The sequence below is a fragment of the Ruditapes philippinarum genome, unplaced genomic scaffold (genome assembly GCF_026571515.1).
Source record: "Ruditapes philippinarum isolate M1 unplaced genomic scaffold, ASM2657151v2 ctg93_1_1_1_1, whole genome shotgun sequence".
Classification (NCBI taxonomy): domain Eukaryota; kingdom Metazoa; phylum Mollusca; class Bivalvia; order Venerida; family Veneridae; genus Ruditapes; species Ruditapes philippinarum.
In genome coordinates, this window is record NW_026860272.1 from 106,328 (window position 1) to 132,444 (window position 26,117).

At 32.7% G+C, this 26,117-nt stretch overlaps 1 protein-coding gene across 6 annotated transcripts in view; it reads right to left on the reverse strand.

Moving 5' to 3' along the window:
* Positions 1–4,854: 4,854 nt before the first annotated feature.
* The window catches only part of LOC132759467 (high affinity cAMP-specific and IBMX-insensitive 3',5'-cyclic phosphodiesterase 8B-like), a 126,511-nt gene continuing 105,248 nt past the window's right edge, over positions 4,855–26,117 (reverse strand). For all 6 annotated transcript variants that reach the window (XM_060751231.1, XM_060751230.1, XM_060751233.1 and 3 more), the window contains 12 exons: positions 25,776–25,876; positions 20,310–20,389; positions 18,461–18,631; positions 16,259–16,322; positions 15,187–15,328; positions 14,467–14,665; positions 13,196–13,326; positions 11,707–11,793; positions 10,690–10,828; positions 9,710–9,883; positions 8,436–8,565; positions 4,855–7,164 (listed from right to left, as the gene is read on the reverse strand). In XM_060751231.1, coding sequence (XP_060607214.1) covers positions 6,965–7,164; positions 8,436–8,565; positions 9,710–9,883; positions 10,690–10,828; positions 11,707–11,793; positions 13,196–13,326; positions 14,467–14,665; positions 15,187–15,328; positions 16,259–16,322; positions 18,461–18,631; positions 20,310–20,389; positions 25,776–25,876 — 1,618 coding nt within the window. In that variant the 3' untranslated portion in view covers positions 4,855–6,964. The remainder of the gene's footprint in view (positions 7,165–8,435; positions 8,566–9,709; positions 9,884–10,689; positions 10,829–11,706; positions 11,794–13,195; positions 13,327–14,466; positions 14,666–15,186; positions 15,329–16,258; positions 16,323–18,460; positions 18,632–20,309; positions 20,390–25,775; positions 25,877–26,117) is intronic.

The window sequence follows — 26,117 nt, forward strand, 5'->3', positions numbered from 1 at the left end:
ATGGACTTTGAAAATATTTGAACTATTACAAAAACTTTAACATAAGTGGTTACGCCGACGCCGACGCTCGGGTGACTGCAATAGCTCTACTTATTCTTATCGAATAGTCGAGCTAAAAATAAAGCTGTTTATAACCAGCCAATGAAATTGTTCATTACGCAAAGAAATTTGAATGATCTTAAAGTTATTTATAACCAGCCAATGAAATTGTTCATTACTGAAAGTAATTAGGATGATCTTTGAGCTATTTATAACCAGCCAATAAAATTGTTCATTACAAAGCAAAATCTATTGAAAAGTATAATACTTAGAGAGTGGTTTAGAAAAATTTAATATACCAACTTTCATTGGTATATTTGATTTATCCAATATTCATCCATAAACAAGAATTAAATAACTACTAAGCTGCCCAACACACTAGAGTGAAGTTGGTAGCTAAGTTCTGTATGAAATGACATTTCAATGATGTAAAATTTGTCAAAAGAAATCAACATAAAATTTTATTCATTCATATAAATAAATAAATTTCAGGCAAAGAAAAACAAAAAAATCATGAATGCCATTTTTAAAACTCTATATGAAAAATAATTAATAAAAAGGAATACTAGAAGAATGTTGAATGCAAATTAAAAACACATGTAGTAAAATTATAAAGATATTGCAGGCTTTTGAATTTGCAATGGATAGAAATTAATCTCTTAACATCAAGAATGAAAATGATATGTTAGGATGCCACTCAGGAGCAAAACCATCATTTCAGCAGCTGGATATATGGAACATGTCATGTACATGTAGCTTGTTAAACAAAAAAAACTTTTTCACCTCCATGCAATACTGTTTCAAAGTCATTTTAAATACCTTAACTTTTTAACTTGCTGATTGCAATAGATTTGCAATCTTGCTTATAGCCAACAAGCCTTAAATGCAATATTGCTTACAGCCAATAAGTCTTAAATGCAATATTGCCTAAAGCCAGTGAGCTTTAAATGCCATGACTTACAGCCAATAAGCCGTACATGCAATATTGCCTAAAGACAGTGAGCTTTAAATGCCATGACTTACTGCTAATAAGCCTTAAATGCAATATTGCCTAAAGCCAGTGAGCTTTAAATGCCATGACTTACTGCTAATAAGCCTTAAATGCAATATTGCCTAAAGCCAGTGAGCTTTAAATGCCATGACTTACTGCTAATAAGTCTTAAATGCAATATTGCCTAAAGCCAGTGAGCTTTAAATGCCATGACTTACAGCCAATAAGCCATAAATGCAATATTGCCTAAAGACAGTGAGCTTTAAATGCCATCAATGACTTACTGCTAATAAGCCTTAAATGCAATATTGCTTACAGCCAGTAAGCTTTAAATGATGCATGACTTACTGCTAATAAGCCTTAAATGCAATATTGCTCACAGCCATTAAGCCTTAAATACAATATCGCTTACAGCTATGCAATAAATCTAACAGTCAAGAAGCTTTAAATGTTGTATGACTTAAGCCAAGAAGCCTTAAATGCATCAAAGCTTAAGCCAATAAGCCTCAAGTATCATATGACTAATTGCCAATAAGCCTTACTTAAATGCAATATATGACTTGAATACAATAAGCCTTAAGTGCAATACAATTTACAGTCATTCAGCTTTAAATGCAATAAATAAACTTTAAATCAGAAAGTATTTCCTGAAATATGGCTCAAAGTCAATAAGCATTAAATGCAATTTGACTTAATCCTGTAAACAAGCTTTAAATGCAATATAAATTATAACTTAGACATCTTAAAAATCTCTTTATCTATAAAAATAACAAATTGGTAAAATTTAATATAACCTGTGGCAGAATTATAAAGAAAAATATTGTGGTAAATGCATTCCAGTAGCTTATTATCATAACAGGTAAGAAAATGTAAAATCATTTAGCCATTGAAAATAATATACATGTATTGCCATTTATAAATCATCAGTTATAACAGAACAATAAAACTAAATCAAACAGTAATAATTTTCCCTAACAAAATACTAAAGATTTGAATAATTTATTAACTATATTATAATTATCACATACTCTTCTATTCACACATTTTAATACATTAAATGGTATAGAAACCACATTGTCTGGTTGTAAAACTTCATTCTTTAAACCAGTCCAAAATACATCACCAGCTTCGTTCCTATTGGTCAACTCCTCACAGAAATTTGAAGTAGACCAATCGCAGAGTAGCATTTTCAGACTGGTCTCCCTTTTCATCATTTTACAACCTTGGGCCTTGTCTGGTTGTAAAATCTTCAAACCAGTCCAAAATACATCATCAGCTTCGTTCCTATTGGTTAACTCCTCACAGTAGTTTGAAATCAACCAATGGCAAAGAAGCATTTTTAGACTGGTCCCACATTTAATCATTTTACAACCTTGGGCCATTATAATTTCAAAAATCATTCATTAATACATATTAAACCATTAACCTGATGAAATTCTGTAATGAACTTGTCCAGCTTTGAATTTGGAATAATCTATTTAAAAAATAAGGGATTTCAATATCGTAAAAAAAAATTTAAAAAAATTGAGCTACCAACGGTATAAAGTCTGGTTAGACTACACGGATGTGCAAGCTGGCCTGGTTGTATACTGGTGACAAGGGCTAATCATTTTCAGTTCCAGCAGGTCAAAGGTCAATACAGTCTATAATATAAATAATGCTACACATTTTTAAATGCGTAACTATCACATAAATCTTTTTTTCTTCATATAATATAAGCAAAATAACTATACCTTGAAAACACAGATAACACAACATGTTTTTCACATCATTGGGTAATGTGCCCTTACATTAACGAGACCAATTCGAAGAAAAAAACAACAATTTCATTTTAACAACCAAAAGTCTAATACTTTTAAACATAAAAAGTAAATCTGTGTGGTACATAAAATCACTAAACATTTGTAATGTTAACGTAATGAACATTCTATCATTTTCCTGTTTTTCACAACTGCACATTTCAACTGACTGTTATTAAAGATTCCCTGTTTTTAGCAGCCGTTTATATAAAACTATATAAACGTCACGATTATCCAATGAAAATCGACGTTACAAACGTGCAGTATTATAATAATTATTATATAAATCGTATTACTATATTCTTCCATTATGATTATAAAATAATAAGCATTTTATTACGATCACATCTTGACTTCAGAACAGCAAAAGTTACAATATTACAGTAACACTGTGATTATCTAAGAGCCAAATGTTACAGTATAACCTGATTCGAGCAACACCCTTTGGGAGACAAATGAGCTGCGTCACGACAAAACCAACATAATGTGTTTGCGACCAGCATGGATCCAGACCAGCCTGCACATCCGTGCAGTCTGATCAGGATCCATGCTGTTGCTTACAAACTTTATAGCAAGTAGAGAAACTGATAGCGAACAGGATGGATCCTGATCAGACTGCGCGGACGCAGGCTGGTCTGGATCCATGCTGGTCGCAAACCCATTATGTTGGTTTTCTCATGACGCGGCTCAAATATTTTGGTTGTTGCTTAGAGGGTGTTGCTCTACAGAGGTATATATACATCAGAAATCTTTACTTTGGGAAGAAATAATGGTGTTGTTATAAAGAGGTAATTGCTCTGCAAAGGCTTCACTGTATCTTCATTTTCTTTTGGGAGCTAGGAAGAGGATGTTTTCTGTAACTAATGCTCTCCCTTGACCTTGAAATTCATAGTTAAAGGCACATTATGCCTCAAAAATCAATAATTCTTTAATTCTAAAATCCATAAAATAAACAAAAAAGGTTTCGGGAAATAAAAATAATAGCATCTCGGAGGCTTAATGGGCCTTTAAAAAGACAGAAACCTCAAAGTCACTTTGCACCATGTGTTATTTGAATACAGGCTTGACTGTAAACAAGTATATCTGTGAACTTTGGCCTTCAACAGAATAAAGGGATAATGATAGAAAACTTTTCTTGCACATCAGATTTTATTCTACAGTGTTGGAAATGTTTCTGCCGTGACAAAATATAATCAAACTAGCAACTAGAGTTTACTTTTCAACTTTTCATCCAATCAGGCCCATGCACCGCTATTTTGTCTTGTTCATCATTCTAAAATGGGTTGTTTTTTTTTGTCTGTAGTACACAATGACAATAAGAGAATTATAAGCCAACTGGCATAAGATTTTAATAGTCTTTCTGTATTTAAATAATTTTGACATGATGTCATACATTTGACAACTGAAATGGGTCAAAACTGGATTTTCAGCTGGATTTTGGGGCTCAAAATCTTTCTTTTTTTATTGACTTGAATTTCAACACGTGTTTGGCCCATTTGGTATTAAGAACCCATCAGATGTTATGAAAATAAATCAATTTGTTTTCAAATAATGACAGTAATATATGCCATTAGGTTTATCAATCAATCAGCTGTCAATTAGACGCCAATATAAGATCGCTTATCTTGTCGAAAATTGCCAGAAGTTGCATGTCCTGTTATATCATGTTCCAGGTTTCTGTCTGTTATATCGTCTGTTATATCATCACCTTAGTGCAGTAATGGGCTAACTCCTATTTAAATTATATATGGAGTTAACCCATTACTGCACTAAGGTGACAATATTTTGTATTCATAAATCGTTTAAAGTTGGGCGCTTTTTTTGATGATCAAGTGGGAGATTTTTCTTCAATAATAGGGAGATTTTAGAATTTGCAATAAACAAAGAATGGAGTTCTGTCATCAAAAATAGGGAGATTTCTTTAATATGTGAAAATACCCTTTATTTTAAGAAAAATCTTTGAACATATGGCTGCAGAAAGTGGGAGTCTCCCGCTAAAAGTGGGAGAGTTCACATGTATGGGCGCTAAACCATATAACTTTTAGTTAAGCAACATACCACTAAAAATACATGAGCAGCATTTTAAGTTAGGCAAAATTGAAGTTACAACAAAATGCAAGCAAGTTTTACTTAGAGTTAGGCAATACACCACTTAATGTATACCAGTGGCTAAAACATCCTGAAAATATATTTAAAAAATGTGCACAAAAATAACAAAGTTGTTGGCTAACTATGTGTGGTTTGTAAACAAGCAACAGTGATCATGAAATAAAATTATTGTGAAATATCTAATTTATTACAAATATTACCTAATTAAATCAATGAGCGATTTTTTCAAAATTTTGTAAAATATCTATTCAGCAGCATAATTGAATAATATGAGCAATTTTACAATACGTTATACTTTTCTGTAAATGTTTAAATGTCAATGACTTATTAAAAGAATGGTATCATGAAAAATCACAAAACCTGATATCCACTAAACCCTAAACCCTAGTAAACCGGACATTTCTCAGAGTCCCGATTTTATTTCTTCTATTTTCACAATAAATCGGAAACTTGGTTTTAAAGATACCTGACCAAAAAAAAAAAAGCAGAAATTTTATCAAGTCCCTACCATGTCCGGTTTATTGAACTTTAAATGTCTTAAGACAAATGTTTACAAAGCTATAAAACAGTTTTGCTTTGTGTTGTTTTATGTAACAAGTGGAGTAAAAACAGAAATTTTAAACTATGCATTACTTAACCTTAATACAGGTTTATACACAATTACTATTACTTTTCTGATGGTGAAAAATTAAGTTGTGCATAAATCTATCAAAGTTTCAAGTGTTAATCTTTGTTAAAACAAGTTTATTAATAAGAAATTATCATGGAAATTTAAAACATCATATATCTTTTCTTGGATGATAACAATTTTTAATATAACAACAGAACAGCTTCTGTTTTTTAGTATAAATTAGTAGCATTAGCATTATTTAAAAACATACAAAATGTAACAGGTGCCATAAGATAAACAGGTGCATGTTGGAAACAGACAGTTTTCACTCATTCACTGATTTCCGGGACAATCCTCGTTGTAAATCCTGGGTGCCCGGGACAATCCCAGATGTCCGGGACTATTCTAACATTTGTGCAAGAAGCTGTTAACAGAAAATATTTTTGTACTTTATGCAAATGGTATATGAAATTATCACATTTAACTTCTGTAATATCTTAACTTGTCTTAGTCTAGATTTAAACAACTAACCGCTACTTAATATTTAACAAAGATCTAAAAATAGTAATACAGTCTTGCATCCAGACATAAAATATCCTAAATAGAATAAGTTGACACAAATACCTGTGTATATCACTTACAGAACATATAAACAAGACATATTTAGTAAAAATTGACACTAAACTTATTCTAAAAGCACATATATTGTGATGTTTAAGCTAAAACACCTCACTGAACTTGATCATACTTAGCACAGATCTAAGCTTCTTCAAACTTAGATCAAAACATAAATTATACATCATTTAACATTGTATGACACTTAACAAAAATCTACCTCTACTTAACAAGACTTGTGATACAGTCTATAGCCTATTTCTAAAAAGTGTACTGGGCACTGGAACCGTCAAGTATGTAGTCAGAGGTAAAGCATGTACGTGTGTAAAAACAGGATACTTCTTATAAATATTGTCTGGACAAAAATAAGGGTTGATCAAAGAACACAGGCATACATTGAATGTTGAATATTCACTCTACATTTTTCGCACAACCTTTTCTTCACCATTTCCTGTGGAGCTGAAAAATCATCCGCGTTTAAAAATAGATCTTGTTTAAGGGTATATAGTTGTATATGTATATATATTTTTTTTCTATATCAATTTTTTTCACAATGACACGTTCGACTGCAATATCACTGGACCGCAAAATACTTCCTATTAGTGTCACATTTGTCTCACAGGTAGCACTTTGCTATTTATAGCAACTTGCAGCAGACGACAAAGAGATCACATGACTAAAACAACTAGTCAGCTGACCAAACCATGTGACTGTAGTTGAAAGTGAGGCCAGGAGACTGGCTCATCACACTACCATAGTATGTATATATTGTAAAACACTAAGAAAACAAGTCAGATAGATTCACGTATCTTCAGTAGGTCTGTCAGTGTTTTCTAAAGCTACAGTGCTCTTATTTTCTGTGGATTTTGAAGCAGTGTCAGTGTTTTGCTCTGGTCCTTTCACTGGGAGGTCGTAGTTGTGGGTTGGGTGCTCCTCCTCCTCCGTCCAGAATTTGTAGTTTTCCTGAAGGTGCTGTATTAACTCCGGAATATCACAGAAATCTGAAAATTGTCAGATTTTTTTTTTTAATTTCATTTCAATTTTCTTTACATAATAACAAATATTGGAATAGGACAGTTTATCTTAAAATGAGAATATAACTCGTATTAGCAAAGTTGGTGTAATAGCAAAATTGGTATCACAATTGTTGAAAATATTGGGCGTTTGAATATAACTTTTGGTTTTACCCATTTGAAAAAAACAACAACAAATGGCATACATGTATTTATGCTTTAAGTGGACTTCATATAACAGAGTGTCATCATTTTCAGACAACAGATGTCAATAAAAATTAGTGACAATTTTCTAAAAAAAAGGCAAAAGAATCCAGCAAAATGAGACGAAATCTTTCAGAATTTAGTTTGGCATTTCAAATTCTGTCTATTATTCACTGTTCAAATGCCAACAGTGGAAAAACAGCAGACTTCATAGACTGTATAATAAATCTACATCAGCCAATATCAATAACTAATCCGTCAAGCTAAATTCTGCGAAAATGTTTAAACGAAAACCTAACAATTGCTGTTTAACTCACTTAAACCGGCCTTCAGCTTTTTTTATATTTTTTGTTGGAAAAACAATTCTGTGTTGTTCCAAACTAATTATTTCAGTAATTTCATTTTGGAAAAGTGCACCAAATCACTGTTATGCCTTCTTCAAAACAGTGTCCCAAGGGCTATTTATAGCATATCACGCTGAAGATTGGGAAACCAATCGCTGCTTTACTATTTAACATCAAGAGAATGAACTGGTAGATTATAGCTATTGAGGGGTGTCATTTTTGTATGTCAAATTTCATTTTCCACCTTAATACTTTTGATTTGACATTTACATGAAACGATTTATCTACAACTAACATATCTAACATTTAGAAAAGCTGAAGTTACTTAAAAAATCAACAACATAATCAACGTTATAAATGGATATAACTCATTACAGGATTGGAGCAGTACCTCTAGATGCTTGCAGAAATCATGATCACAAAATAAAAGATATAATTTTTTTTGGCTATTTTTACAATTTTTATTCATTATCGTACCTAAATCAGTGTGAAAAGATGAATAAGACCTGTTAAAGTTCATTCCGTTTGGTTAAAAGCAAGATTTTAGCATTTTATCATTCAAGGGCCTTGTCCGGTATATACCGGAATATGGTATTTAGTGTGTTGCTCCAATCCTTTTTTAGTCTCACTCGTTATAAATTGATGGATCACTTTTACCCCCCTTTTCAGAAGATTACAAAAGGGAGAAAACTCTAAAAAAATTTCACTTACAGTCCCATGCATCAAACATGTCGTTAATGAAGAAATCTATAAAGCTTGTTTGAGACTTTGGTAGACTGCAGGTTTTCCTATCAAATACTGGCATCACCACCGGTAAACCTAACTGTTTCTCTTCATCTGTCTGTAAAATCAATATTGTGTCATTTATTAAAAAAAAATTGAGCCGTGTCATGACAAAACCAACATAGTGGGTTTGCGACCAGCATTGATCCAGACCAGCCTGCATATCTGCGCAGTCTGATCAGGATCTATGCTGTTCGCTATCAGTTTCTTTACTTGATATAGGGTCTGTAAGCGAACAGCATGGATCCTGATCAGACTCCGCAGATGCGCAGGCTGGTCTGGATCCATGCTGGTCGCAAATCCATTATGTTGGTTTTGTCATGACGCGGCTCAAATACATGTAATTTTTAAAATGTATCAAACAATTTCTTCTGTGAGAAAGATCTCTTATAATAATTAATATGCTAAAAATATGGTTCTGTTGCCACATTGGCTGTACACAGATTGATTATATCATATTCAGGGTACAGATATTTATTGGCATAGTGTAAATTTATGTATAAAGTGTATCCAGGACATGGGCATAGTGTTTTAAAGGGCAAAGTGTAATAAATCACAAGGGCATAGTGTTATTTATGTATAAAGTGTCATATAGGGCGTATCTTTATTATATAAGGGCATAGTGTGCTAAAGAGCATAGTACATAAGTGTTCTAAAGGTCAGAGAATTATCAAAGGCATAGTGTTATTAAGTGCATAGTGTAATACAGGGCATAGTGATATCAAAGGCATAGTGTTATTAAAGGCTTAGTGTGATAAAGGGCATATTTTTATTAATGGGTAAGTGTGATAAAGGGCATAGTTTTATTAATGGCCAAGTGTGATAAAGGGCATAGTGTTATCAAAGGCATAGTGTTATTAAGTGCAAAGTGTGATACAGGGCATAGTGTTATTAAGGGCTAAGAATTATCAAGGACATAGCATTATTTAGGGCATAGTGTTATCAAGGGCATAGTATTAACAATGTATAGAGAGCATTTTTTAGGCATTAGTTCATTATAAAGGCATATAGAATTATTTATGACATAAAGCCTTATTAAGGGCAAACACAGTTATTTAGAGTCAGAAATGCCTAATACAGACTTCAGAAAACAAAGCATTACTTTTATTTAGGCAACTCCAACACACAAAATGTTACAACTTTATTGATCAAAAAAAAAAATGAATTTTTGAAATTAATCATAAGTTCAGATATAGTCTTACCTGTTGACAGTATTCCTCTGCTATTCTTTTCGCCCATTCCATACAAAGGTTCACCGGCCTACAAGGATTTGAGACATCAGCACACTTAATGAGCATACGTCGTATCAGCGTTTTGTTCTCCGTTGTCGACAGTTGACTGATCAATGTCGCACTGTCTGGAGATCCTGTCCCACTCTGTAAAATATATAGCAAGGTATAACTTTGCAGATGAGGGGTCGCCTTTCAGCATCAGAATTGTTGCCATCGTTTATCGCTGCAAGGATGAATCAGGCCACTAAATTGGTTCGAATTACTTGTCTATGCATCTCTTGGCCATGTGACATAAATCGTGTTGGGCCGCCACAAATCCAAACAAAACAACAGCAACAACAAAAATCAAATTCAAGGTATGGAAACAGATTTAGCATTTAAGAATTACAGACCCTAATAAGAATGGCCAAATAAGTATTTTCTCAAACAGACACACCAATGAAAATCATTCTCTTACATGAAAGAAATGTATACAGAGAAACAGTTTTATGAAAATCTTGCATGAGAAAATGAAAGACACCTGGTATTTATTATGATTTTACTGGATATTAGTCAATACTTAATTATTGACCTTCATGTTAGGGTGTAAAATTTAATTTGTTCTACGGAATGATTTAATATTATTACAGAAATTTTTCATAGTATCTAACCTACACAACATCATAGGTAGCTCAGAGAGACTGTATCTTGCCTTAAAAACACAACAAAGTTAAAGGTAACAGAGAGACTGTATCTTGCCTTAACAACACAACAAAGTTAGCTCAGATAAATAGTGTCTTACCTCCACAACACATTAAAGGTAACGGAGAGAGATATTATCTTACCTTCACAACACAACAAAGGTAGCAAAGGGAGACAGTATATTACCTTCACAACACATCATAGGTAGCTCAGAGAGACTGTATCTTGCCTTAACAACACAACAAAGGTGGTTCAGAGAGATAACTTACCATAGAAGACGTCTCCTCGACTTTTTGAGTGAGTTTATTAATACCATTGACAAATTTGTTCAGATGCTCGAAATGTTTCATCATTTCCGTTGCTAGCACCATATCAATTATCCCCTGTCTCATCACACGAAACGTTTCACTGAAAATAAAACACCACCACATCAAATTTCATAAAAAATTAAATCGTCACCTTAGTGCAGTAAAATGGTTCAAAGGGAGACACAGGCAAAATTTTCATTTCTTCATTTTAAATTTTTCATTCATTATTATGTAAATGTCCTCAAAATGAATACACCAGGCAGTCACAGGAGCAAAACTTTTCTTCTTATAAAGAATAAAATGTCGGTTTCCTAACTTGACCCGCGTGGGTCAGGTTAGAGCGTTAAAAGTTCACAAAAGTTGTCACAGTGAACTCTGGAAACGTTAAAGAACATGTCAAATGAATGGCTTAGACTTGTTTCAATCATACAATATCCACAATATCTGTTATTGTAACTTCCAGGGTTTGTTCAAGTCACATGACTTGTTTTAAAACTACTCGGTGATTCTGTCGGCGTCTAAATTTCGTTCAACATATATAGATATATTTATGCTTCAAACCCAAAATATATAGAATTTATACAGAAATTCATGCTGGGATTTTAAGAAAATGTCTTTTCAGCTTGATTTGAGTACATAAGATCATTTTCAAATTTTTGTCATTAATTTGCCTGCGTATCCCTTTAATAAATTATAATTTTTATAGCAGTTAACCCGCTACTGCACTAAGGTGACGATATGCAAAAAGTACAGCACCGAACATCACCTTTGTGCAATAACGGACTAAGTCCTTCTAAATTTAATAGCTATTAATTAATTACTGCACTAAGGTGATGCGAAGGGTGTTAGCTTAATTAAGTCACGTGGTACAGCTTGATTACATTCTTAAAACAGTTATCATTTAGTCCGATATAACTGCCTACATGTACAACCCTAGTGATACTTTCATGTAATATCTTGAAATAATAGACTCTATACCTGTCTAGATTTTTAAATATGTTGATTGCAGGATCCTGGGCAGTTAATCTGAAGGTGAGGGCAGCATGATGACTTTCTAACACAGCACTGAAATATATGTAAAAATATTATAAAAGTAATAATACAGTACTAAATACATGCAAAATATTGTGAACATAAAAACAGCACTGAATATATATAAATATTATAAATGTAATAACACAGTACTAAAATATATGTAAAATACTATAAATGTAATAACACAGTACTGAAATATATGTAAAATATTATAAATGCAATTACACAACAATGAAATACAACCCCTGAATAGAAACACACTTTGGAAGAACAAAGGTCTGGATATTACAGAGGGGTTGCTCAAAAGTGATTAAATTTCAAATGAAATCTTACTTTTGAACTTTTGAAAACATTTAAACCGTTGTTAAAAACAGCTAATTGCTCTTCATGTGTTTAAACAGCAATTACGCTGCCCCAAATGAGCCACGTCACGACAAAACCAACCTAATGGGTTTGTGACAAGCATGGATCCAGACCAGCCTGCGCATCCGCGCAGTCTGATCAGCATCCATGCTGTTCGCTTACATACTCAATAACAAGTAGAGAAACTGATAGCGAACAGCATGGATCCTGATCAGACTGCGCGGATGCACAGGCTGGTCTGGATCCATGCTGGTACCGCAAACCCATTATGTTGGTTTTGTCATGACACGGCTCATATGTCAAATGCTATAAACTTTATCAAACAGCACTGAATTGTTATGTAATATACTACAAACATAATAACACCACTGTAAAATATACATATGACATCATCATCATTAGATTCTAAATATGGCAAACTGAGGAACTGTGGCCTCACACCCCAAGAAGCATAGGTTCAAACCCTTCTGGGGGGGGGGGGAACATATATGACACCATTATTGGTTAGTGGCAGGAGGGGCACTCGAAACTGGTCCAAATATTAAGGAATCAATTTACACTACAAGCTTAAATAAATAGAATTAACTAATCCTGAGGCTGCGGACTGTAAAAGTAGTAAGTTGTTGCAACCAGTATGGAGTCAAGCCAGCCATGCAGACTGATCTGGCTCAATGAACAAGTCCTATTTAAGAAATTCAACAAGTTAACTGGTATTATAAGCCAGCCCGCATAGCTCAATAGGTTAGAGCGCGAGACTTGTAATCTCGACATTGTGGGTTCGATTCCCGGGCTGGCCAACTAAAATTACTAATCAGTCTTTCGGATGAGACTTTAAATCGAGGTCCCGTGTATGGGTGCTTAAACACTTGGCACGCTAAAGAACCAGGAGAAGCTTCTGGAATTGGGGCATCTTTCTGTATCTGTAATTGCACTATCCTCCGAAAAATAAAATGACTAATACTCTTCTGGGGGGCTCGCCCATATGGGCAACCGGTGGCGAGTATAAATAAACGCAAATACACACACAACTGGTATTATTTTAGATTTGTTGAAGCAAAGCAAAACTTACATGTCATTATAAAGGATGGAGAGTTCATGTTTTGAGTTGATGAGAAATGCGTTACTTTTCCCCGGATGATCGAGGTCGTGTACGGCAGCAGCAATGAGAGCAGCAACCTCGTCAATCGGATCAAATATTGCCTGTAAAGTACATCAAACTTCATTAAGTATATCAAAATTTCTTGAAATACAGTAAAACTTGTATTAAGCGACCGTGCAAGGGAAACGCCCGAAACGGTCGCTTAATAAAACGGTCTCTTAAGACAAAGCATGATAAAAAGTCAAAATTTATACATGACAGCTTTCTTTTTCTTATATATTGTGTTTTGATTGTTGACACTTGTGACATTACGAGGCGGCGTTCTCTAAAAACACAATTACTTGACAGGTAAAAGTGGTCCTTTAATGAAAAGATTGATCTCAATTAGCTGACTAATTAGCCGTCGTTGGTCGCGTTGAGCAAAAGTCACTTAATACATTAAAGATAAAGAGAGAAAATGATCGGGGGAATTGAAAGTGGCCGCATAAGACATAAGTCGCTTAATACACATGGTCGCATGGGCTAGTTAGACTGTATACCAAAATTTCTTGAAATACATGTATACCAAACTTTATGAAATATACAAAACTTCATGCAATATACCAAACTTCATGATATATACCAAAATGCATGAGATATACCAAAATTCATGAAATATACCAAACTTCATGAAATATACCAAAATTCATAAAATATACCAAAATTCATGAAATATATCACAATTCATGAAAAACACCAACACTTATGAAGACTCGGAAATTAGTGAAAATCAATTAATATACACTGCTGAATGATACAAATAACAAGTGAAAATGACTATGAAGGGAACTAACACACTTTGAGATTGGTGCTTGTACCAGATAAACTTGGAAGAATGTGTTGTTTTATCACGAATTTGGAATTTTACACAATGTGATGTCAACTGTTAAGTCATGGAAATGCCGAATAAATATCGTGGATCCAGACTTTCAAATAATGTGATTATAGCAATTAAAGAATTACCCTAGAAAGAGGGTACCAGCTTGTTCCCGATTATTTACTTGGTAGTACAGCAGAATTATGAACTGCTGTCTAATCTTTTATTAGGAATGGTACCATTTCTCAATATTTAAATAGTTATATAAGGTTAAATAAAAAAGCGGTAATTTCAGCTCTTTGATAATAACATCCCTACAATAATAATAAACAGTCCCTAAATTCGAAGCTGGGCAATGCCATTATATAATTTCAGGGGTGAATACCTTGCATTTTGACTTCTCTAGGAAATAAGCAGTACTGTTGAGAACATCTGCGGCATGGGTGGAATTATGGTACGTATTCCGAGAGTGATAGTTGGCCTCGATCACCTGTAACCAGTTAGCCAGACAAGTCTCTGGTATGTTCAGGAACCCGCATACGTCAAACCTAGCCATCGTACGTAAACCAAGGTACAGTAAAGGTCTGTAGTGTAAAAAAAGTATACAAGATTATAAAATCAATAGTATATTGTCATCTTAGTGCAGTAACTGGTTAACTGGTTAACTCCTATTATATCATATAAAGAGTTAACCTGTTACTGCACAAAGGGGGCCACATACACAACTAGAATTATATAAAGGATATTACATGAGTAAACTGTTACTACTATATATATGGACTCGTGGAAACTGTTTATACAACCAGCCGGACCAAGTTTTCTACTGGAAAATCTGGTTAAAAATTATCCCACCAGGATTTTCCTATACCATGAAAATAATCTGAATTGAAATGAAACCCCTGTAAAATTAATATAAAACAATTCCATTTTTATAGCAGGGCAAATCCATTTTACACTGTCAGTTGCTGTGTAGACTAAAACAGAACGAGATATTTGAAATAATACAAAACAAAATGAATATACAGTAAGCAATAAACGAAACATGAAATAATTCAAAATACAATGTACATTGTATATAAGCAATAGACTGTACTACTATTTTTACCTTTTATGCGTAACTCTCTCAAGTTCAATAATGTCGAAGTCCCAGTCGGCCTCTTTTATTAAAAGATTTCTTATGTTTTCAGGAATCAGTTTACTTGAGAACATCGATGGTTGATTAGGTAAATGGGACTGTGGATGGTGAACTGTAAACAAAATAATGTTTATAAACATGAATTCTCCATTTCTGTAATTTGTAATTTATGTAATTTGTAATCACAATATTGTATGTTTTTTCTAGTATAGAAATCTAGAGGTTTTCTTTATTTCTGTACTTGGTAATTTCTGTAATTTTAACATTGCAAGTGGCTTTTATAGATTATTTTTATTTGTTCAGCTTCACGTTCATTTCATTGGATAATTATCTTAGGCTAAACTAGAAACAAATTATTTCACAAAAGTTGATTATGCCCCCTAAAGATTATACTCGGAAATAGAATCTGTGTCAGATTCTTTATTTTCTTCTTTTACTTGTTTTGTTGGGTTTTAAGTCACACCAACACATACATATGGGGACCTTCAAGCTTTACTTTTAAAGAAACACCTCAGGTGCCCTTCTGTACATTATTTCAGGCATGAGCAGGCACCTGAGCAGAGCCACATACTTTTCATAAGCTGGCTGGAGAGCTTCCTCACCTGGTAGAACTTACTGTTGGGATTTGAACCCACAGTGGTGTGGGGCAAAAAATTCAAAGTTAATGACCTGAACCACTTATGTATGACTTCACTCTGAGTTACAGAGCACAAAAATATATGATTTTCAATCTATTTCTGAGTCTATTGCTTAATAATCTTTTGCATATCTTCTTGTTTAAAGTGACCCAGTTGGTTTATGTAAAATTTTCAAAGCTCATGTTCTAAGGCTTTTAAACCTCAGTGGAGTTCCTTTAACTAAATGATAACCTGAACATTCCTGCCAAGGCCAACTCCATCTTCAGGGTTAATTACCATTGCTTCACTTCAAAAAGAAGAGCTTACAAGGGGATGGGAAAAAATAAATACAGGACATGTCATGAACAGAAACGATAATGAATTCTCAGGTTTCAAAAAAACAACAACATGCAAAATGGTTTTACCTGAAGGTCTATGAGTTACAGCATAAGGCTGGTCTCCGTCTTTCAAATGGCGCTTTACATCTTGCTACAAAATTTCATTAAATAATTCATAAACATTCAATTTTCATGAAAGGAACAAGAACAGATCATTTTATTATCTGGATCCCAAAGTAATTAGTCTTTGCTGTAAGTTATTAGAGCCAGGGCAGCCTGCAAATCCATGCAGTCTGATCAGGCTCTATACTGTTGGCTGACAAACTTAAAATTTTCATCCTGATATGCCAACAATTGACAATTCCAAAAATGGAAGCTGGACAAGTCCATTTAAGAAATTCAGCAGGTTAACGTAATATAATTGTCCATAATGTCACTATATTCTTGCAATTTTCTACCTGCTCAATTGATAATGATGATGATTATGATGATTATGATGATTGATAATGATGATGATAATGGTGGTGGTGGTGGTAGTGATTATGATGATGATGATGATGATGTTCATGATGATAATGAAGAAGAATATGATGATGATGATGATGGTGATGTTCATGATGATAATGAAGAAGAATATGATGATGATGATGATGATGTTCATGATGATGTTCATGTTGATAATGAAGAAGAATATGATGATAATGATGATGATATTAATGATTGAAGAAGAAGATTATGATGATGATGATGATAATGATTGAAGAAGATAATGATGATGTTGATGATGATGATGATGATAATGATAATGATTGAAGAAGAAAATGATGATGTTGATGATGATAATGATTTGAAGAAGAAGACGATGATGATGTTGATGATTATGATTGAAGTTGATATCATGATGTTGATGATGATAATGATTGAAGAAGAAGATTATAATGATGATGATTATGATAATGATTGAAGTTGATGATGATGTTGATGATGATGTGGATGCTGCTGATGATGATGATGTTGATGATGATTTATCATAATATTCTCTTAAGCATAGATCAATGACAATTATCACATGATAAAGATATATTGTATTAAATCTATATAAGTCATCAATAACATATTTGCACTATTCCTGCAAACTGTGACCATTTACTTCACACCCAATACATATGGCAAGACAGATGTTAAATATTTGGCAAGTTTACCAAACAATGAATTTAATCAATATATTAGGGAACATGTGAAAACAATAGTACTATGTAACAAGTATAGGTTCCTATATAGTGGATAAATCAATGCCTACATACTTTTGCGCATTTTAACACATAAAATCACAAATCATATTCAAATATAAACATAAGAACTAAAAAAATCAACTAATCACATGAAATTATCAGGTGTAACATTATGTAAAATAAGTACTAAACTTTGATTAAAATTTATAAGTTAGTATTTTGAATATAAATCTATGTAATAAGAAGGTTTAGGGGTAAAGATGTTAATTATATACCAAAGTCTCTAAAGGTGTTTATATTATGTCATGTTATCATATGAATGACATCTGCGCAGCCTGATCAGGATCCATACTGTTCGCTATCAGTTTCTCTACTTGTAATAGGGTTTGTAAGCGAACAGCATGGGTCCTGACTAGACTGCGCGGATGCCCAGGCTGGTCTGGATCCATGCTGGTCGCAAACCCATTATGTTGATTTTGTCATGACGCGGCTCAAATATTGTTTACAGTTCTTCTATTTCAAACACTATACCTTGAATAATTAAGCAATTTTACCAAAATACTGTTACATGAATTTTCCCAGATAAAAAATTATTATATTAAACTTTTCAATCTTTTCAATATTTCAAAATTTGGCCAGTCCTATTCCTCAGGTTGCAAGTATGAATTTCCTAAACATTGAAAATGCAACTTTTACTTTATAAAGGGAGGTAACTGTACTAAATTGGATGAATTTTGTAACATTGAAAATGCAATTTTCACTTTCAGTAAGGGAATCAACTCTGTTCTAAATCGTATGAATTTTGAAATATTAAATCAATGGCCACTCAATTTTTATAAGCATTTTGATACTGAAATTTTTTAAATTAATGGGTTGCTCCATATTCAAAGTAGGACCAGTTCATTTCTCAACAGGTTAATTACAATATAGATGCAGCCAGATATTTATATATAGTAACAAATCAGCATATCGGTTATTTATAGTAACAAAACATGCATATCAGTTATTTATAGCAATAAAATAAGTTATTTATAGTAACAAAACATGCATGTCTTACTGAAACTAATCCACCAAGATAATCGCTCGTCATGGGGTCCCCATCTTTCAATTCTTGGGCAAAATATGGTGAATAAAGCTCACTGGTACGTAATATCTCTAAAACTTTATCTAAGGCCTGAGCTACTGTTAAAGGACTATTTTCTTGTGCCGTATTTATAATGTTTATAACCTACAATGGAAGCAGTTGGGAATAAGAAATTTTTATGGTTAGTACAAAATAAAGTATTAGTTATATTATGCAGATATACATAGGTGTCTAACTAGCTAGAACTGGAATAAACTGCCTGAAAAATGTCCAAACGGCATGATTTGAATATTTACCAAAATATATATAAAAATTTACCTGAATGTACACCAATAATTATTTACATTATTTCTTTTTTTGCCCATGATTTTTTTTGCATAAAAAGAGTCCAATAACTGGCTTTTTCACAGTTTGAAATATGTGTTGAAAACTCCCTACTGAATCTTCAACATCCTCCAAAAGTCTGAAATTGCTAACCCCTAAAACAGCTATGAATCATGGTTAAGTATACTATGTTCTAGCTAGTCAGAGTACACTGTTCATAATGTCTAGTGAGTGTATTTAAAATGGTAAAAAGATTCATAAGTTCAACTAATCTAAAACAAGATAATAAAAGTTCAGACAAAAGTTGTTTTTTTTTTCTTCCTAAGCTAGTCTTAACATAGGGTCAAATTATAGTCTTATATAAACAAAAAACAATCAAAAACGACCTTGAAAACAGGTACAAAACAACAAAACATTTATTGATAGAAAACAGGTAAAAGATCACTGGTCAATTTTTGTTACGAAGTGAGAATGGTTTTCAACAATGTGATAATAATTGGAGATACATTTATCACAACATTAAATAACATCACTTCATCAATAATATATAGATTTTCCAGACTGTATCATGGTCAGTTTCATTTCCATGTGCTCCTGATTTCTGATTGGTAATCATATGGCCCAATCTGGTAATTATGTGATCCGATTTGGAAATTATGTGACATGATTTTGTAATGATGTGACCCAATTTAGTAATCATAAGATCGGACATGGTAATTATGCGACCCTATTTGGTAATTATGTGACCTTGTTGGTAATCATGTGATCAGTTTTGGTAATTATGTGACCTTATTTGGTAATTATGTGACCTTTTTAGGTAATTACGTTACCTGATTTAGTAATCACATGACCTTATTTGGTAATAATGTGACCTGATTTAGTAACCATGTGATCGGACATGGTAATTATGTGACCTTATTTGGTAATTACTTGACCTTATTTGGTAATTGTGTGACCTTATTTGGTAATTATGTGACCTTATTTGGTAATTATGTGACCTTATTTGGTTATTATGTGACCTTATTTGGTTATTATGTGATCTTATTTGGTTATTATGTGACCTTATTTGGTTATTATGTGATCTTATTTGGTTATTATGTGACCTTATTTTTTTATAATGTGACCTGATATAATAATCATGTGACCTGATCTGGAACCTGATTTAGTAATTAAATGATCTGATATTGTAATTATGTGACCTTATTCGGAAATTATATGACTGTTACATATAATAATTGTGACACCTTATATGGTTGTTATGTGACATGATATGATAACCATGTGACTTGATGGGTAATTATATGGCCTGATTTGGTTACCCTGTAACCTGTTTGGTCATTATGTGACCTAATTGGTAACAGTTAAAGTAGTCCACAGACAAGAAAGGTCAAACAGGACAAAAAGCATCAAGCTTATTTATCAATATCATGGCATGAAAACTTCAACTTAAAAAAAATATATCATTGTTTTGTAAACAAAGTGGATTGCTGTATCTTGCCTTGGTAATTGGTGCTTCTATAGTCATAGAGTGTATTCGAGCGAAGGATTCACGTCTCCGTGGTATACCATGGATTCCACCTGAAAAACATAAACACTTTTTACTCCTTTTTGTTTTAATTTTGTTTTTAATGCTGAAAAATAAGTTGTCCATATATTGACAGTTTGTAGGATTGTGACAGTCTGCTAAGACAAAATTAGTGCAAATATTCGTGGCACTACTTTCTACTAAGGTCATGACATTGTTTCTTTATACTAGTCCTGGTAAGATCAAGGAAGCAGACTTAACAGTGACTAATATAATGACATGTTGATTGTTATCATGACCATCAGCCCTGCTGAGAAAGTCAAATGAGCCGCGTCATGACAAAACCAACATAATGGGTTTGCGACCAGCATGGATCCAGACCAGCTCGAGCATCCACGCAGTCTGATCAGGATCCATGCTGTTCGCTGTCAGTTTCTCCACTTGTAATAGAGTTTGTAAGCGAACAGCATGGATCCTGATCAGACTGGGCGGATGCGCAGGCTGGTCTGCATCCATGCTGGTCGCAAATCCACTATGTTGGTTTTGTCGTGATGCGACTCAAATGCTAAAATCTCTGCTTAATGCCTTAACACTGCCTCTTTTTCTTTCATCTTGATGCTAAATGTAACCAAGGTATAGACACAGTGGGACAGACAGAAAGAAAATACTTAATTGGCACAATTATATTCCCCACTCTGTCCAAAGGGTTGGTTTATATAGAATTTATTTTAGTTTGATTGTGTAGGAAGCTATAAGCTTATTGACACACTTTCAAATCCGTACCTGGAACCAACCATTACTGAACAATGAGTGTAAAGTTTCTTCCTCAAGGAAACAATGACGCGCCACAGACATGGTTTGAACCAATGCAGGAAGCAATCATTAGATTACTAGTAAAACACGACTCCTGATGGTTGGTGAGGGGGCTATGATTACATAGAGTAAAAGTGCAAATATTCACAGCATTTTCAAATATACATGTCAAAATCTCATCTCTACTATTAAAGGCTAAGATGACATAATTCTGAATTCTGATAGGTGGAAACACATATTGGCCACATATTCCCATAATTGCAGAATTTTGAAAATGATATTGCATAGTCAATTTGTAATTACGAATAATACGCTATGTAATATTACAATTTCTGAATGTAATTTGTGTGTTTCATGCAAAACAATTGTAACTCATATGACATACAGAAAGAATTACAACTGTTTAGCACAAAGCCAGCCCAGAGCTAGTAGTATAGCAATATTGATTTTATTTTCATAAAATTGTTTATTACTCACCATGTTTAAACATCCAAATATTGTCCATTTTTAAGTGTTAAAAATAGTTTACAAATATCTATGATTTTTTATTCAATGTTTTACACAGACTTCTTTGTTTTTGTTTTGTTTTTTTTTGTTGTTATTTTTTTGAAAAATTCCACAATGCAAGTCACTTTATTATTTGCTATGTCCCTGAGATTATTCATTCACAAAAAAAACAAAAACACAATCCATAATTAATGACTTAATATAATATTGCTCTAAATTCTGCAATAAAAGCTCTCTCCTTTCCACATGGCTATATTACCAGTAAATGTTAATATGCATTAAATAGTTACTATCATTTATAATATTAATGCTTTCAAATGTTAGCACATTGTTTTGAAATAATAATATATACATATATAATATTCGTGACACAAATTATCAGTTTATTGTACTATATATACAAAAAAGGTCAATAAAATGGCTACTCAGGTAATGTTTCCTCACCCAATAAAAAATTAACAATACAGGTAGTTATTCTGTAGCAATACATGTACACTTTACAGACTGTGAGATGATTTTTGTCCAGATTTGCTTTTTAATGTCTGTGTATGGTAAAAAGAGATAATTCGGAACTTGGCAAATTGTGTTGTTGTTTTTTTCTACCCAATTCCCGAGGTACAAACAAATATTTACAGTTTTGAATTTTGGGTATAACACTCTAACTTTCAGATATTTTACTTTCAAATTATAAAAATTGAGAGACACCAAAAATACATGTATCAAGCATGGTCCGTCTGCACATAGGGGAATTTTTTTTTTTTTTTTTTTTTTTCATTGAAACTCATATATAACTGTTACACACTTCCAGTACATGTACGAGGGTTGTTCAAAAAGTAATAGGACTACAGTTCTACTATTCACATTTTTTAATTTACGTGCACAATTTCGCAAGATAATAATATCGGAACATATCCTCTTATACAGTGAAAAAATCAATAAAATATGTTTAACAAGAGCCATGTCAACATGGCCATCCCCCGCCGAATGTGTTTGCTCATTGGAAGAATGTATATGTAGTAGAGCGGAATAATTCCATTTTAAGAGGTCTTTTGGTAATGAAAACTGATGGCTATAGTGATTACAGATTAGAAACCTATGTGAATACTGATGGCTGAAAATAACAAAGAGCAATTTCTGAAAAATAATGCAGGGTAGGTTATCATTCTTGTGTGCTGCATCCCTCCTCAGTAAAATCTATCCACCTATGAAGTTTCAAGTTGATACCTCAAATACTTTTTGAGAAAAAAATTGAATTGAAAAATTAAGTATGAAAAAGAACAAAGGGCAATAACTCAAAAATTATAAAAGGTAGAGTTATCATTCTTGTGCAGTGCACACATCCTGTGTGAGATCAATGCACCTATGAAGTTTCATTTTGATATCTCAAAGGCTTTTTGAGTTATGCTCTGGACAAAAATTAATTTTGAAAAATAACAAAGGGCAATAACTCAAAAATAATGCAGGGTAGAGTTATCATTCTTAAGCACTGCACTCCTCCTCAATGAGATCCATCCACCTTTGAAGTTTCAGGTGGATAGCTAAAATACTTTTTGAGATAAGCTCTGGACAAAATAGCATGAAAAAAAAAAAAAAAAGGGCAATAACTCAAAAATTGTATAGGGAAGAGTTATCATTCTTGCGCAAAACATTCCTCCTGAATAAGATCTATCCACCTATGACATTTCGTGTTGATATCTCAAACACTTTTTGAGTTATGCTCCACTCAGGTGAAAAATTAGGTATGAAAAATAACAAAGGGCAATAACTCAAAAATTATGAAAGGTAGAGTTATCATTCTTGTGCACTGCACACCTCCTGAGTGAGATCTATGCACCTATGAAGTTTCATGTTAATATCTCATAGGCTTTTGGAGTTATGCTCTGGACAAAAATCAATTTTGACAAATAACAAAGGGTAATAACTCAAAAATCATGCAAGGTAGAGTTATCATTCTTGTGCACTGCACTCCTCCTCAATGAGGTCTATCCACCTATGAAGTTTCAAGTTGATAACTCAAATACTTTTAGAGATATGCTCCGGACAAAAATGTCGGACGGAAGGACGGACGGACGGAAGGACGGAAGGTCGGACGGACGGAGACTATTTCTATATCCTCCGCCGAAATTTTTCGGCGGGGGATAAAAATAACGAGTCTGTGAAAATTTCAAATGACAAGGGGTATGCGACCCGGCGCACGCTAACAGTACAATAGATGACGTCAATGACGTCGTAAAATAAAAACAAAATGTATCAAGCGTCATCCCTTCTGAAAGAAATCTCCTTAGTGTTCTATGTGTCTAAATCATGTAACTTTGACCAGGCCTCATGTGTGGAGATGAAGCGAGAAAGAAAACGACCACATTCTTGTTCCACTCTCCGAGAGAAAAAAAGCCCGATAGCCGGCCACTCTCCGCTTTTTCTCGTATTCTTGTATCTTATAGTAATCAATATAGATTAAACAGGCATGAACTTATGATGATAATGAAAAAGCGATTAATAGAATTATTTTAGGCATATCATCGTATATTCTTAAAACAATATAATTATGTAAGTAAAATAGCAATAGTTTTCAACTGAAAAGTATATTTTTCTACCAAGAACAGCATATCATTTTTAAAAGAAAATCGGGGAAAATATCAATAATTATCGTTAATCATTATAACATTAATTGATTGATAACACATATATCTAGTTAAATGAAATAGAATTTTGTTTGAAACAAATCATTTAGGCAGAACTGAATCAATAGACCCAATGCAGAAATAAAACATGCCGGACAGTTCCTGGGCTGTTTACCGTGTATCATTTTGTAGCGCTTTTTCATTTGACGTTACTAACGTCCCGTCAATTTCCCGCTATCATTCTTATCCTTTCCTGTTTGAGATTTCGTATGTGCAGTTTTTGAGCAGTTTTTGAGTTGTTTGCGCAAGCTGAGAACGAGTATCCTGATAGCCGATTAATTGTACTGTGTTAATTTTTTGTTTTCATATGTATCTGAAGGAGTATCGCCAATTTGTTGGTAAAGTTTAACGATCGCACACATTTTCAGTTTTTTAACGAACGTCAAATTTCTACAGTTAACGTTATAACCACTGCTGTTCAAAACTTGATGATTTAGCCTTTTCATGTCTGAATGACGTCAACTTTGGGCATAATGTTACTTAAATATAATAAATTGTGTTGGTAGAATAAATGGGGGAAAAAAAGAAAATAAATTATAATAAAATAGAAGTTTAACTAAGCTTCAATAACCTTTTTATGTGCTGCGCCGGGTGCGTGTTACCATGGTTATTCATTAACACAGGGAACACACGTTAAGCATAAGAATTCAATATTTTTATGTTTAAATTGAAGAAAACATTTTTCGATCGCTGTACATATAAAAATATTCTAAATTGAATTGATTATGAAGATGCAAGACTCTTAGTCCTATTACTTTTTGAACAACCCTCGTACAAAATGTAACGCAATTTATTTTTAAATCCTACAAACTGCCATTTACAATTTTTTTTTTTTAAAAATCTAATACCAATATCATCTAACTAGAAAAATACCTTTTATTAGCTTTACCCTTTTGACAAATATTTTTCAAATCTTTTTTGATAATAATCATATAAATACCATTTGTGATTTTATATTTTTTAGAGTTGAAGACAATAATTATAATATAAATACCATTTGCGATTTGATATTTTTCAGAGTTGAAGACTAATTTTTATATAAATACCATTTGCGATTTTATATTTTTCAGAGTTGAAGACAATAATTATTATATAAATACCATTTGCTATTTTATATTTTTCAGAGTTGAAGACAATAATTATTATATAAACACCATTTGCTATTTTATATTTTTCAGAGTTGAAGACAATAATTATTATATAAACACCATTTGCTATTTTATATTTTTCAGAGTTGAAGACAATAATTATTATATAAACACCATTTGCTATTTTATATTTTTCAGAGTTGAAGACAATAATTATTATATAAATACCATTTGCTATTTTATATTTTTCAGAGTTGAAGACAATAATTATTATATAAACACCATTTGCTATTAAATACCATTTGCTATTTTATATTTTTCAGAGTTGAAGACAATAATTATATAAATACCATTTGCGATTTGAGTAAAGTAGTCAGCATCCTTCAATTTATCATAGAAGTGTGAGGTATCTAAATGAGAGCTGCGTACACTGACATAATGAGTTGGTTTTCTGAAAAGACATAAAATATTAACTGACATAATGAGTTGGTTTTCTACAAAGGCATAAAATATTAACTGACATAATGTCTTGATTTTTTAAAAAGACATAAAATATTAACTGACAAAATGTGTTGATTTTTGAAAAGATATAAAATATTAACTGACATAATGTGTTGATTTTTTTGAAAAGACATAAAATATTAACTGACATAATGTGTTGATTTTCTGAAACCACATGAAATATTAACTGA